Genomic DNA, 15437 nt, shown 5'->3' with positions numbered 1-15437 from the left:
GTGGAATGAAAAGTGGTTTCATTCTCCTTTTTACCTCCTTACTCCTATTGTTCCATGAGGTCATCATGAAGGTCTCACCTCAACCTTGCCATGGGTGTGGTGCCCCTCCAATTAAACCACCTGTCATCTCTCTAATAAGAGAGAAGTCCTATAATCCTGTAGGATTACAGGGACTTTTACTGCTACTAATCTTACCATCTGGTTCTTGGAGAGATTCTGTCAAATTGGGTAAAATCCACGTGAATAATGCAGAAAGCACAAATTATAGAACAGTATGCATTTAAATTCAAATCTTCCAATTTGCTTTACTGTCATTTTAGCACTTAATTTACTGCATATTTCATATGCTGCAAAAATTAGCACAATACTGTCTCTGTAGTATCTCTGGAGCAATATTTCTTCCTGTAATTGATAATATAGTGTTTTATTTATACTATTCTCAGCTTTGCTTGCATTATTGTTGGTTGATAGGCAAGTTAGATTTAGATTTGTTGTCGCATGTATATAAAAATGCAGGGAACAGTGTATCCTTGCATGTCATATGTAAAGTGGTGCGCCATTTTTGAAGCATTGCATATAATGTAAGATTTTACTGCTGAAAAGTTCATTTTTCTGTTGTTGTCTTGTTCCTCTTCCACTTCTCCTCCAGTCACTGCTTGATATCAGCTGGACTCTCTAAAACAGACTCCTAGGTCTCTGTGAAGGGCTCTGGAGTCTTGGTTACAGGTCTCCACCACTCCGAGACACCAACCACGCCCTCCCTCTCTTCAGTAACTTCCAGTTCCCCGGCCCCCAGTGCTTTACCTTCATAATGGAGGTGCAGTCCTTATACACGTCCATACCCCACAAGGATGGCCTCCAGGCCCTCTGCTTCTTCCTCTACAACAGACCCATCCAGTCTCCCTCCACCAATACCCTCCTCCACCTCGCCAAATTAGTCTTCACCCTTAAAAGCATTTCCTGTAACTCCTCCCATTTCCTCCAAATCCGGCGATTGCCATGGGCATGTGGATTGGCCCAGCTACTCCTGTCTCTGTTGGCTATGTCAAACAGTCCCTCTGCAGTACCTATACAGGCACTGTGCCCCAACTCTTCTGCCGTTACATCGTTGACTGACTGACTGCATCAGTTCAGCATTCTGCATCCAGGCTGAAGTGGAGCAAATCATCGATTTCACCTGCAACTTCCACCCAATCCTCAAATTTATTTGTACGTCTTGGACACCTCCCTCCCCTTCCCCGACCTTTCCATTTCCATCTCCAGCAAGAGTCTCCAATCGTATGTTTACTACAAACCCACAGACTCTCAGAACTACCTGGACTGCACCTCTTCCCAGCCAGTATCCTGCAAGAATTCCATCCCGTTCTCCTAATTCCTCTGCCTCTGCTGAGACGAGGAGACATTCCACTCTCAAACATCCAAGATGACCATCTTTTCAAACAACGTGCTCCCCCCCCCGCCCCCGCCCCCGTCATCCAGGCAGCCCTCCATCTCACCGACTCCATTCCCTGCTTCACCCTTCTCAACACCCCTCCCGAAAGCAAGAACGACACAGTCCCCCTTGTCCTCACCTACCACCCCACCAGTCTCCGTTCCAACGCATGATCCTCAAACACTTCCGTCAACTCCAACGAGACCCCATCACCAAGAACATTTTCACCTTCCCCTCCACACCCCTCTCTGCCTTCTGCAAGGACCGTTCCCTTCGACATTTCTTGGGTTTGTGCCACTCTCCTCACTAATCCCCCTGAATCCCCAGGTACCTTTCCCTGCAACCGAAAAAGATGCAAAACCTGCTGGTAAACCCCCTCACCTCCATCCAAGGCCCCGAACAGTCCTTCCAGGTGAGACAGAGGTTCCCCTACCTCGCTTCCAACCTAGTTTACTGCATCAGATGCTCGTGATGTGGTCTTCTCTACATCGGGGAAACCAAACGTAAACTTAGGGAAAGGTTCGTCGAGCATCTCAGCCGAGCTCACACCTCCCAGTCACCGCCCATTTCAACTTCCCCAACCACTCCCTTTCCGACATGACCATTCTTGGCCTCCTCCGTTGCCACAACGAACCAAACTGCAAATTGGAGGAATGACACCTCATCTTCCACCTGGGTAGCCTACAGCCTGGAGGACTCAACATTGAGTACTCCCATTCCCTGACTCCCTCCCCAGCCCCTCTCTCTCCCTTCCACTCCTCCCTGCTACCCACAGGATTCATTCCTCCCATTGACCAACCAGGTCGTACCCTCTGCCTGTCTTCACCTCTTCCCCACTTCACCACTACCTGATGCTGCCTGGCTTGCTGTGATCTTCCAGTCTCCTGCTTGTCTACTTGGATTCCAGCAGCTGCCTTTTATTAATCTACTCACAGATTATGGCTGATCTTCTACTTCAACATTAGTTTCCTTCACCATCTCCAATTCATTGGTATTTTTAATATCTAGAAAATTATCAGTCTTTGCCTTGAATAAACTCTAAGTGAGGGCTCTAAAGCCATCTTGGGGAGGCAATTCTAAAGTTTCATTTTAAGGTGAAGAAGTTCCTCCTCATTGCTGACCTAAATGGCCTACTACTTCCAAGGCTGTATCCCCGGTTTCAGACCTCTCTAGCTATCCTGTCCTGAATTTACCTGGGTGGGCAGGTCCTAGTGTTCCGTAATTCCAGTAGAATTCTCAAGATCTTTTCTAGACAGTAATGTGTTAATTCACTGCATATTTCACACATGCTGCAAAAATATTAATTAATAAGTTCTAAAAGACAGTAAAACATTGGCTGCTGGTGAGCTTTCAAATCTTCTAGTTAGTTGCTGTAAATCCGAAAACTCTGCTGAGACTCTAACCTTTCTTAGCTGGGGAATGAAATCCGCAATAAATTTGCTGCAGAGTATCTATGAACTCATTGTTTCACTGATTCAGCATAAAGCAGCAAATGGAAGACTATAGAAATGACTTTTAAAGTATATATGCTTAATTTGTGCTCTATTGCTATCTATAACACTCTGGTAGGGTTCAATTTGCAGTGCTGCTGTGTTTGGTAATATCTTTAATGCTGCTGTAGTATCTGGACAATCCTGATGCACGAAGCAAATGTCTTTAACTTTCTTGATGGCATGAACTTTAAGTTATGCATTATCATGGTGAAGCATGGAAAGCATCTAGTTTTACAGGATTTGGAGATGCTGGTGTTGGACTGGGGTGTACAAAGTTAAAAATCACACACCAGGTTATAGTCCAACAGGTTTAATTGGAAGCACACTAGCTTTCGGAGCGTCGCTCCTTCATCAGGTGATTGTACAATCACCTGATGAAGGAGCGACGCTCCGAAAGCTAGTGTGCTTCCATTTAAACCTGTTGGACTATAACCTGGTGAAAGTTTTATAGGAAGTACAGTACTTGGTTCCATGTGGCGTGTGACACTGGGAAATGAGCAGTGACTAAGTCAATTCTGCAAGTTTTTCAGTAGATGGAGGCAAAGAGGCAATTTACAGACTTTGTGTATCATTCTTCATTATTTGGCTGTGCTTTTCCTCATTAGTTTTTCTTAGTTTTTAGTATTTAGAATTATTAGTTTAATTTTCAATGAATCTGAAAGTAAAGCAAATTTGTTTTTCTTGTCATTTTGTAATTTTCTCTGGCTGGCCAACATCTATTGTCCTTGAGGGTGGTGGTGAGCTGCCGCCTTGAATGTTGAAAATCACCCAATACCATTATAGTCCAATGGGTTTATTTTGAAGCACTGGCTTTCAGAGCACCGCTCCTTCATCAGTTGGTTGTCCAGTGTTGCAGTTCACATGCTATTGGTAGACCCCAGGGCCTATGGAGTGAGTTCATCATGAAGAGTAAGCATTTCTGTTCTTATGTTGAAATCTTTTGCCCAAATTCCTCCCAGGTTTAGTGCAAAGACTTTTTTTCCCCCTGATGAGGGGTTGAACTGTAATTGTAGGATTTTCAGTTGTTGTATTGGTTGGCAATCCATAAAGTACAATGATTTCACTTGCCACAAAATGTAATTTAATTCTTTTTTGACAAATATAGAGGTGCTGAGCTTATTCACTTGAGACTGAGAATATCTCAGGATTGATTTCCCAGATTCTGTTCAGTTATGCTCTCCAATGTTAGCTAGTTTGCAGATCATTTTGTATCCTTGAGGTTTCTTAAAAGAAATGGTGTTCCCCAGCACCATCTATTTAAAAATTTCATGTGTATAGCGTTCAACTGAAGGCAGTATCAAGCTGAGTAGTAATGCTTTTTACAGTTTATTAATCTATCAACATGGCATGTGAAAATGAACAAATTAGATTAGATTGGATTGGATTAGGTCCCCTACAGTATGGAAACAGGCCCTTCGGCCCAACAAGTCCCCACCGACCTTCCGAATAGCAACCCATCCAGATCCATTCCCCCACCTTATATTTACCCCTGACTAACTTACCTAACACTATGGGCAATTTAGTATGGCCAATTCACCTGGCCGCACATCTTTGGATTGTGGGAGGAAACCGGAGTATTCGGAGGAAACCCATGCAGACACTGGAAGAATGTGCAATCTCCACACAGACAGTCGCCCGAGACAATGGACTATAGTCACTTGTGAAGGAGATTATAGGATAGTGACACAAGACTGCAACTGGTGAAGGTTCTGTACAAGTGCAAGAGGAAAGAGAAATTTTATTTAAAAATTACATGAAAAATTAGGACACTAAATCCTCTTTGATTTTTTTATCCCTAGGTTCAAGTATTCCAATTTGAGAACCTGGTTTTAGCACCATTTTGAATTTCTTGTTTTTGCTAATGTCAACTGGTGAAAGTGTTCAGCATCTACTTTTAGACTTGATATATTTTTTATCCCTGCACTATGAGTTAAATAGAAAACATGTAAAATAATTGTTGTAAAAAATTGCAATAAATTCACCAGGAGGTACTTGGGTTAATGATGCTGTACCATTAGTAAACTGTTGATGATTCATTTACCTATGTTGACCCAGAGTAGAAAGAAAGCCATTAAAAAGAGGAGGCTGACACTGTGATCAGAAATCTGACAGTTCTGACCTTTCAGTTTTTAATAAAACTGCAGAGTTGCTACAGCTTGAACCATAAGTGACATTAACCTGATATTGGGTAATTACGTCACAGGCACGATGATTCATGCAATGAGCTAGGGATGGTGCTCTCAGTTCCTGAGAGTTAAGTTTGCGTTTCACTTTTTTCCACCATTGTCTTGTGTTTCCTATCTAAACGCTTAGTTAAAACTAGACAATTAATATTATCTCTATAATTACTGATCAACTGCTGAGAATTGTTTAAGTTTCAACTCAAATGACTTGAAATTTTAAGCAATGAAGAAGCAATGATCAAATATTGCTGTACCACACCAAAAGGATCTAGAAGCTCTTCAAGTACTATTTCTAGTCAGTCCCGAGTTTTCCTGCTGTGTTATGTGCCAATAAACGTCATAAGACCATAAGTCAGAGGAGTGGAAGGAAGGCCATTCGGCCCATCGAATCCACTCCGCCATTTAATCATGGCTGATTGGCATTTCAACTCTACTTACCCGCATTCTCCTCGTAGCCCTTAATTCCTTGTGACATCAAGAATTTATCAATCTCTGGCTTGAAGACATTAGCATCCTGGCCTCCACTGCACTCCGCGGTAATGAATTCCACAGACCCACCACTCTCTGGCTGAAGAAATGTCTCCGCACTGGCTCTACTTTGGTGTAAATTGGCAACTGCTGCTTCTGGAGTCCTCTGCCCAAGAGTTGGTCCACTCCCCAATGCTGCCATTTCCACGACAGACACGGCAAAGAAGCAGATAATGAAATGATCCATGGCAGAATAAGGTCAGACCCCTTGTGTGGGTTCAATCTGATTCCTACCTGAATCCCACATTGAGGCGAATTGTGCTCTGCTGCAATTGACTTGCATTTTTAAAGGGAAATCTTCCCAAAATTCAGCGTTTGGGTTGATGGAGGTAAAACTTCATCTTCCTAATTATGACGTGTGTCTAATCTCATCTTAAATTCAGGAGCAGTGTTGGGGAGGAAAGCAGTAATCCTAAAATATGGAAAGCTGAACAGGTTTGTGTGTGTGATAAATTATTTTGTATTAATTCAAGGATATCATTTTGGAAACTTTGTTCTGTTCAATAAATTGATTTGTATTCAAATGATATTTCAACAAAGGCTCATGCAAATTGCATTTATGAGCCTCACTTCGTTCATTCATTTAGTCTGTTAATATTCCAGTGCTGAGGGACTAGGAAGCAAAATTAGATGACTGCTGAAGACTGAGTCTCTACTGTCCCAACCTGAACATTTACTGCTCCCATGTAAAGAAATCCTGTAATTGGATGCTAAGACTGATAGTTATAGGGAGTTAACCCCTCAAATGATTGAATATTTTAATAACTGGCTTTGTGGATTTATATTTCCAGTTTGTCGATTTCTTGGCCTAGCTGATTGTCGAATGCAAGTGCATGTTGTGTGACCTGTGAACTAGATGCATAATTGTGTTTTAATAACACGTTTCTTTAGGTAACTTGAAAATGAAATTAGTTTGAGAAAAATCTTTCATCTTTGTTTCTGAGAGTTACGACTGTCTTGGTTGAAAGAGCAATGAACCTTGTTTCAGATTAGCACAAGCACCACTTAAAGCAGAAGTTTAGCACTTCACATGAAGGGACTAAGATGATAATCCCTCCAAGATTGCATTTGCTTTAGGACGAATGTACTTATATTAGTTTCACAGAGCCAGTGATGATCTTAAACCTTTTTTTATCTGCATCAACCTTTTCAGATCAATATAAAGCATGCTAGTATTTCAAGCATTTCTTCAGAATCAGGCTAGCTCCTGCTTGGTGTAATTTTTGAGTAGCCTTTCTACAATAGAGCTCCCAATACAATACTTCTGACATGGAGTTGATTGTTGATTTATGACTCTGCTACCTGCCATAACCAGCACAACGTGAGCATTGGAATAAAATTATTTCCAAAAACCCAATTCTTAAGTATATTGGTTATATATTTTTCAACCTCTCATTATTCAGGTGATAAATACTTTAAGATTCGATCATGCAGGTTGTGACTTGCTCTCAAAACATTTATGGGTTTGTGATTTGTAAAAAGTAACCTACGCATTGTTTAACATGTATATATGATAGTACTTTGCCAGGGTTCATTTATGCTGCTTTGTGTAACCATGGTGCAGAATTGGATGCCGTCAGCTGAGGTCTGAGTTATATACAATGATTTGAATTAAGTCCAATGTGTTTTATTGGAGCAGTTTAACAGCTGCAGTGCGAGCTTATCTTGTCTGATTAAAGCTTCAAATGTTATTAAACTTCAAGTTCCTTGAAACTAATGCAATAAACTGCAATGGCCATGGAAACCATGACACATGTAATTCTGTTCTAAATTGTGACATCCTCACTCATGACTATTGAGCAAATTCTATTTAGGATCTTCTTTTTCTACAACCTTATAGGAAAGCACTAAAAATTGCTCATGTATAAAACATCCCAAGAGGAATTATTACATTTCTAACGTTTTAAGAATTTTGTACTTTTCTGTCTCACTTCTTAATTGAATTGTTATATGTACTGGATCAGTACCATCTGTAACAATAAATTTGCATGCTACAATTTAAATGCTGTGTATTTGGGCAGGGTATCAATATACAAGAGTACTGTAGCTTTCTTTATATTATGTGGATATGAAGTGCAAGGTAATATTTGCAAAGCTAAGTGTCAGAAGATTCAGTGTATTCACTCATAGTCTGGTTTGGACCTAGAATTATAGAAAAACAAATTTCACAGCCTGCAAATGTCTATTTGTGAACTCTGTGTTAGAACCCTTGATAACTTTCGTTATTTTTATTCTTTTATTATTTTTTAATTGAGAGCTGAAAATGACTTGTGCATTTGGGACAGTTTATAGTGAATGGAAAAGAATAGGCCAAACAAGCTTTGTTTGTGAGACCAGGGTCTGCAGACTAATTGTAAGCTGATTCTTAACTAAAGGGGATCCAACAGACATAGAACCCGATGAAGAGAGTTGTGTTTAAACAGAATGCAGAAGTGGGTGATTAACAAGGTCAATATCTGGGAATTGGTTCCAGGAAGTCTGGAAGAACGCCTGTTTTCAAGCAAATGAAAATTGTTGAAAGGCAAATGAGGCCATGAGGAGTAGATCAGGGCAGAACCAGAATTAGAGTCATAGAGATGTACAGCACGGAAACAGACCCTTCGGTCCAACCTGTCCATGCCGACCCAATATCCCAACTCAATCTAGTCCCACCTGCCAGCACCCGGCCCATATCCCTCTAAACCCTTCCTATTCATCTACCCATCCAAATGCCTCTTAAATGTTGCAATTGTACCAGCCTCCACCACTTCCTCTGGCAGCTCATTCCATTCACGTACCACCCTCTGTGTGAAAAAGTTGCCCCTTAGGTCTCTTTTATATCTTTCCCCTCTCACCCTAAATATTTGCCCTCTAGTTCTGGACTCCCCAACCCCAGGGAAAAGACTTTGCCTTTTTATCCTATCCATGCCCCTCATAATTTAGTAAACCTCTATATGGTCACCCCTCAGCCTCTGACACTCCAGGGAAAATAGCCCCAGCCTGTTCAGTCTCTCCCTATAGCTGAAATCCTCCAACCCTGGCAACATCCTTGTAAATGTTTTCTGAACCCTTTCAAGTTTCACAACATCTTTCTGCTAGGAAGGAGACCAGAATTGTATGCAATATCCCAACAATGGCCTAACCAATGTCCTGGACAGCTGCAACATGACCTCCCAACTCCTGTACTCAATATCTGACTAATAAAGGAAAGCATACCAAAAACCACCTTCACTAGCCTATCTACCTGCAACTCCACTTTCAAGGAGCTATGAACCTGCATTCCGAGGTCTCTTTGTTCAGCAACACTCCCTAGGACCTTACCATTAAGTGTATAAGTCCTGCTATGATTTGCTTTCCCAAAATGCAGCACCTTGCATTTATCTGAATTAAACTCCATTTGCCACTTCTCAGCCCATTGGCTTATCTGGTCCAGATCCTGTTGTAATCTGATGTAACCCTCTTTGCTGCCAATTCCACTTCCAATTTTGGTGTCATCTGCAAACTTACTAACTGTACCTCCTTATGCTCGCATCCAAATCGTTTATGTAAATGACAAAAAGTAGAGGAACCAGCACCAATTCTTGTGGCACTCCACTGGTCACAGGCCACCAGTCTGAAAAACAACCCTCCACCACCACCCTCTGTTTTCTACCTTTGAGCCAGTTCTGTATCCAAATGGCTAGTTCTCACTGTATTCCGTGAAATCTAACCTTGCTAATCAGTCTCCCATGGGGAGCTTTGTTGAACGCTTTACTGAAGTCAATATAGATCACATCTGCCGCTCTACCCTCATCAATCTTCTTTGTTACTTCCTCAAAAAGCTCAATCAAGTTTGTGAGACATGATTTCCCACGCACAAAGCCATGTTGACTATCCCTAATCAGTCCTTGCCTTTCCAAATACATGTACATCCTGTCCCTCAGGATTCCCTCCAGCAACTTGCCCACCACTGACATCAGGCTCACTGGTCTGTATTGGTGCTGGAAGAGCACAGCAGTTCAGGCAGCATCCAAGTTTCGAAGCTACTTGGTTGCTGCCTGAACTGCTGTGCTCTTCCAGCACCACTAATCCAGAATCTGGTTTCCAGCATCTGCAGTCATTGTTTTTACCTCACTGGTCTGTAGTTCCCTGGCTTGTCCTTACCACCCTTCTTAAACAGTGGCACCATGTTAGCCAACCTCCAGTCTTCCAGCACCTCACCTGTGACTATCGATGATTCAGATATCTCAGCAAGAGGCCCAGCAATCACTTCTCTAGCTTCCCACAGAGTTCTAGGGTATACCTGATCGGGTCCTGGGGATTTATCCACTTTTATGCATTTCAAGACATCTAGCACTTCCTCCTCTGGACATTTTTGCAAGATGTCACCATCTATTTCCCTACAGTCCGTATCTTCCATATCCTTTTCCACAGTAAATACCGATGCAAAATACTCATTTAGTATCTCCTCCATTTTCAGCAGCTCCACACAAAGCCCGCCTTGCTGATCTTTGAGGCACTGTATTCTCTCCCTAGTTACCCTTTTTGTCCTTGATGCATATGTAAAAACTCTTTGGATTCTCCTTAATTCTATTTGCCAGCGCTATCTCATGTCCCCTTTTTGCCCTCCTGATTTCCCTCTTAAGTATACTCCTACTTCCTTTATACTCTTCTAAGGATTCACTCGATCTATCCTGTCTATACCGACCCGGATTCAATTCCCGCCTCAGGCAACTGTCTGTGTGGAGTTTGCACATTCTCCCTGTGTCTGCGTGGGTTTCCTCCGGGTGCACCAGTTTCCTCCCACAGTCCAAAAATGTGCTGGTTAGGTGAATTGGCAGTGCTAAATTGCCCGTAGTGTTAGGCGAAGGGGTTAATGTAGGGGAATGGGTCTGGGTGAGTTGCTGTTTGGAGGGTTGGTGTGGATTTGCTGGGCCGAAGAGCCTGTTTCCACACTAAGTAATCTAAAAATCTAAGTAATCTACATATGCTTCCTTCTTTTTCTGAACCAAACCCTCAATTTCTTTAGTCATCCAGCATTCTCTGTATCTACCAGCCTTTTCTTTCACCCTAACAGCAATATATTTGTTCACGATTCTCGTTATCTCATTTCTGAAGGCTTCCCATTTTCCAGCAGTCCCTTTACCTGCGAACATTTGCCTCCAATCAGCTTTCGAAAGTTCTTGCCTAATACCGTCAAAATTGCCCTTTCTCCAATTTAGAACTTCAACTTTTAGATCTGGTCTGTCCTTTTCCATCATTATTTTAAATCTAATAGAATTATGGTCGCTGGCCTCAAAGTGCTCCCCCACTGACACCTCAGTCACCTGCCCTGCCTGATTTCCCAAGAGTAGGTCAAGTTTTGCAGCTTCTCTAGTAGGTACATCCACATACTGAATCAGAAAGTTGTCTTGTACACACTTAACAAATTCCTCTCTATCTATAAACCCTTAACATTATGGCAGTCCCAGTGGATAGTTGGAAAGTTAAAATCCCCTACCATAACCATCCTATTATTCTTACAGATAGCTGAGATCTCCTGACAAGTTTGTTGCTCAATTTCCCTCTGACTATTAGGGGGTCTATAATACAATCCAATAAGGTGATCATCACTTTCTTATTTCTCAGTGCCACCCAAATAACTTACCTGGATATATTTCCGGGAATATCCTCCCTCAGCTGTAATGCTATCCCTCATCAAAAATGCCACTCCCCCTCTTGCCTCCCTTTCTATCCTTCCTGTAGCATTTGTATCCTGGAACATTAAGCTGCCAGTCCTGACCATCGCTGAGTCATGTTTCTGTAATTGCTATGATATCCCAGTCCCATGTTCCTTTTAGTTTTTTGGAAGAGTGTTCTTAGCTGATGCTGCAACAGCATGAAGATTTGAAAGCTCCCTGCTTAATCTGCTATACCAGCTTTCAAAAGCACAGAGATTAGAAAACTGAGTTAGAAGTAATGTTGCCTGCCTGGGTGCATTATGAAGGTGACCCTGATCCACATTTATGCCTGTGAATTAATGCATTGTGAAAGGCATTTAAGTAATCGGGCCAGTTTTGTTATTTTCTTTTATTTATCCATTAACTGTCTTTGTTTGTTTGCCTTTTGTGTGAATGGGCGGTGAAAACAAATGTTTCAGGTTTAAAGCTGGTTTTGTGTAATTGCTAAAGTTATTATGTATTTAATAATAGTTAAGTCTTTTTATTTGAGATACCAACTGGTATCTGGAATTAATTATTCACTAAGTCTTAGATTGATTATTCAAAAGTCTGTTTAGGAACTATTGGAGTAATTATTCGGAGTCTTTTGGTTTAATTTTACTGTGTGTGAATTCAAGAAAGTGCTAATTTGGTTCAGATGTCTTTCTCCATTGCCATAATTTAATACAGCTTAAATACATAAGTGAAAATATTAATTATGCAACTAGTTTTGATTCATTGCTATCAAATATCTGCATTGCTTGATTTAACCATATGTATTTTTTTCCAGACCTGTCCTTCAAAGAGAGAAACATTTCCAATACTTGAAGAAAGGTCTGAGGCATCTCTCAGAGTCGTATTCGGTAAGACTGCAGGCAAGAAAAATGGAGGGGCAAGGATCATGTGCCTTAAAATTTAATGTGTAGGTTCAATGGGAAATTTGAAACTTAGGTGTTAATATCTTATTAAAATGGATTTTCTTTTGTGTGCGTAAAATGATTTTCAATTAAACTTGTCATTCAGCCTTAGCCAGATTTGCCTTGTGTACACCAAGTACAACATTGCAGCAATTCATTAAGTTTATTTTGATAGCACGTTCCAAACACACATGATTTACCACCTGGAAGAGCAAGGATAGCAGATGCATAGGCACATTACCTGCTGGCAAATTCCACTGCAGTCAATATACCATCCCTTCTTGGAACTACGTTACTATTCTTTCGTCATCATTGGGCCAAAATCCTGGCACCTCCTTTTCTTAACAGCATTGTGTATGCACTGTCAGGAAGGGAGCTCACTATGTTAGGGATGGGCAGTAAATGAGGACCAAACCAGTGACATCCATATCCCGTGAAAGCCACTTTATGGCTACTTTTTATACTGTCTAGTATTTTGGGAAGGTCATCAGTTCTGATTGGAATAAAATTGAAATATGAAAAAATATAACAGAAACTAACAGGTGTTGAATACAGTCCCCATCAAAGACCAGCTGATATTTTTGATTCTTTAAGCTCTTCACTTGTGAGAAAGTGGAAGGATTGACGTACTTATTAAAAGTGTGACACAGTACAAATTATTGTTTCATTAACATAACCATGTTTTTTATATCAGATGACTCTTTTGTCCCATAGGTTGAGAGGGTTTCATAGGCTTCTATATGTGGGACAACTGCTTCCTGCTCCGACTGATATAAATATCCCACTTAAAGTTAATCTACAATTCAGAGACTGAGCTCCAGTGTTAATTGGGTCTCAAGCTGGATGATGAAGAATGAAGCTAGACAGTAATCCTTTTTTGATAATCGGTTTATTGACAAAAAGAGCCATTAGATAGAGGCATTAGAGTCTGTCTGCCACCCACAGTATTCCCTTATTTATCAGTGGTTTTGGAGATGTTTTCCAATCGCCCTGTTCAGAGATGTTATCACATCCCTCTGAACAGGTGGGACCTGAACCTAGTTGTCCTGAATTAGAGGTACAGACACTGTCACTGTGCCTCAGGAGTCCCATGCAAGTGTTGTTGACACTTAATTAAGTAGTGCCCTTCACCAGTGTAGCTCAGCAATATAAAAAAAACATAGGATTGAAATCTGGTCTCCACTTGCCACTGTTTGGTGTAGATCCTGAATCTTGCCTCTTCTGACTTTGAAGAACATGCTACCACTATCTTCCAATTTAATTCTGTTGAGTCAATGGAGGAATACAGAGATGGACAGTGCAGATAGCATAAAGGAGATGTCTAATATATTTGGATTTTATTGAGGATTTTGATAAGGTGCCACAGGATAGGCTATTTATAGAACCCATTTTGTTGGAGGTAATGTCTTTGCATAGATGGAGGATTGGTTAACTAATAGAAGACAGTTGGGATAGTGGAGACATTTTCAAGATGGCAACCTGAAACCAATGAAGTGCCACAGGAATCAATATCATGGCCACAATTAATTGCATTGTGTCTCATAATAAGGGGTCGTACGTATAAGACAGAGATGGTCATAAGTGCGCAAACATCAGCTCGCCACCGTCAGATACAAACAGCACTCTCATTTCTAACCATACACAGCAAAGGACACACATTCAACTGGGACAATGTGACTATCCTAGCATAGGCAAAACAGACACGCTAGAGAATTCCTTGAAGTCTGGCACTCCAACTGGAACTCAATCAATAGACACATTGAACTGGATCCCATATACAAACCACTCAGATACGCGTACCAACAAACAGAGTCATATAAATACCTTTCAAAGACGCACTGATGATGTCACCTAGGAAGGTGATGAAATGTTTTCATAAAAACACACTAGCTCAGCAAACGAGTCCATGACTTCATTCATAACCCGAGCTTCTTAAGAACGCTGATATCAGAGTTTATTTTATGCCCTGAGACTTTGTAGTGAAATCTGCTTTTCCCTGGAATTTGAAGGAAACACATTTCAAGTTTAGAAGGTTTCCATAGTTGTATTTCCATTTTGGATGGAGCTCATCTTGTAGATTTTATTTTGAATTAGTGGAGAGCATTGTTTTATTAATATTGACACTCAGCATGCCTATTGGTCTAGATTTTGTGGTCAGCAGGGAAGAAAGATATTTGGGCTGTTTGGTGTTGATTTTAAATTATGAAGGCGGTTATTGTTAATCTGCCATCTGTAATGATCTTGGGTGTCTTGAGGTAATTAAATCCTTAAGGAAGCTCTGCACCAAATTCGATTGAAGAATTCTTTCAGTCCACAAACTCAGAATTAAAAGGCACTGATTATCATTCACTTTTATGGAGTAGAAATGAGATTGGGATGTATGAAATAACTCCACAGAGGCTGGTATCCCATCACCAAGTCACCCTTTATTTCTTTGTGCTTAATACTTGACTTCCTCAGATCCAGCTCTCTGAATGAATAGAATCTCTGATGCTCCTGTTTTTTTTTCTTTTTTTTCTTATTACACTCACACTACTGCCTAACTGTGGTAGTGCTTTTTTCCCCAGCACCCATGTTGTGTGTGCAGGTGTGAGACACAGTGAAAGACACAAGGTGCACAAATCTTTATTCAGTTTCCACCACCAGGAAGAAAGGAAATACCCGAGTGGCCAGTGACAAGCAGAGCCCTTCACATCAAAGGGCAATGCTCTGTGATCAAACAGTGAAGGGGAGGATAGGGGTTGAATCAAAATAGAATTGGACGGGGGATGCTCCTGTTTGTCTTTTTTTTTTACATACTACCCTTTATTTTCTTTTTTTCTTTTTTTTTCCCACACTACCGTCTAACTGCGGTAGTGCTTATTTTTCCCCCAACACCCATGGTGTGTGTGTGCATGTGAAACCCCCTTTTTTTTTGTGCAGGTGTGAGATACAGTGAAGGACACAAGTTGTGCGAATCTTTATTCAATTTCCACCACCAAGAAGATAGGAAAACACCTGAGTGGCCAGTGACAAGCACTGCCCTTCACATCAAAGGGCAATGCTGTGTGATCAAAACAGTGAAGGGGAGGGTAGGGACTAAATCAAAATAGAGTTGGAGGGAGAAATGATGCACTCCACAGCTCCTGTTTGTTCTTTTTTTTTTTGGAGGGTAGGGACTAAATCAAAATAGAGTTCTACGGGGAAATAATACACTCCACTCCCTGCGGCGCCCACCTCTCCCTGAA

At 41.2% G+C, this 15437-nt stretch overlaps 1 protein-coding gene across 1 annotated transcript in view; it reads left to right on the top strand.

The window, feature by feature from the left end:
* The window catches only part of fntb (farnesyltransferase, CAAX box, subunit beta), an 86235-nt gene that overhangs the window by 21695 nt on the left and 49103 nt on the right, over window positions 1-15437 (top strand). Inside the window, exon 3 of the mRNA XM_072569148.1 lies at window positions 12084-12156. Coding sequence (XP_072425249.1) covers window positions 12084-12156 — 73 coding nt within the window. The remainder of the gene's footprint in view (window positions 1-12083; window positions 12157-15437) is intronic.

Source organism: Chiloscyllium punctatum, chromosome 4 (assembly GCF_047496795.1).
Source record: "Chiloscyllium punctatum isolate Juve2018m chromosome 4, sChiPun1.3, whole genome shotgun sequence".
NCBI lineage: Eukaryota > Metazoa > Chordata > Chondrichthyes > Orectolobiformes > Hemiscylliidae > Chiloscyllium > Chiloscyllium punctatum.
Note: the sequence above shows the minus strand (reverse complement) of the source record. Positions and strands in the feature narration are given on the sequence as shown.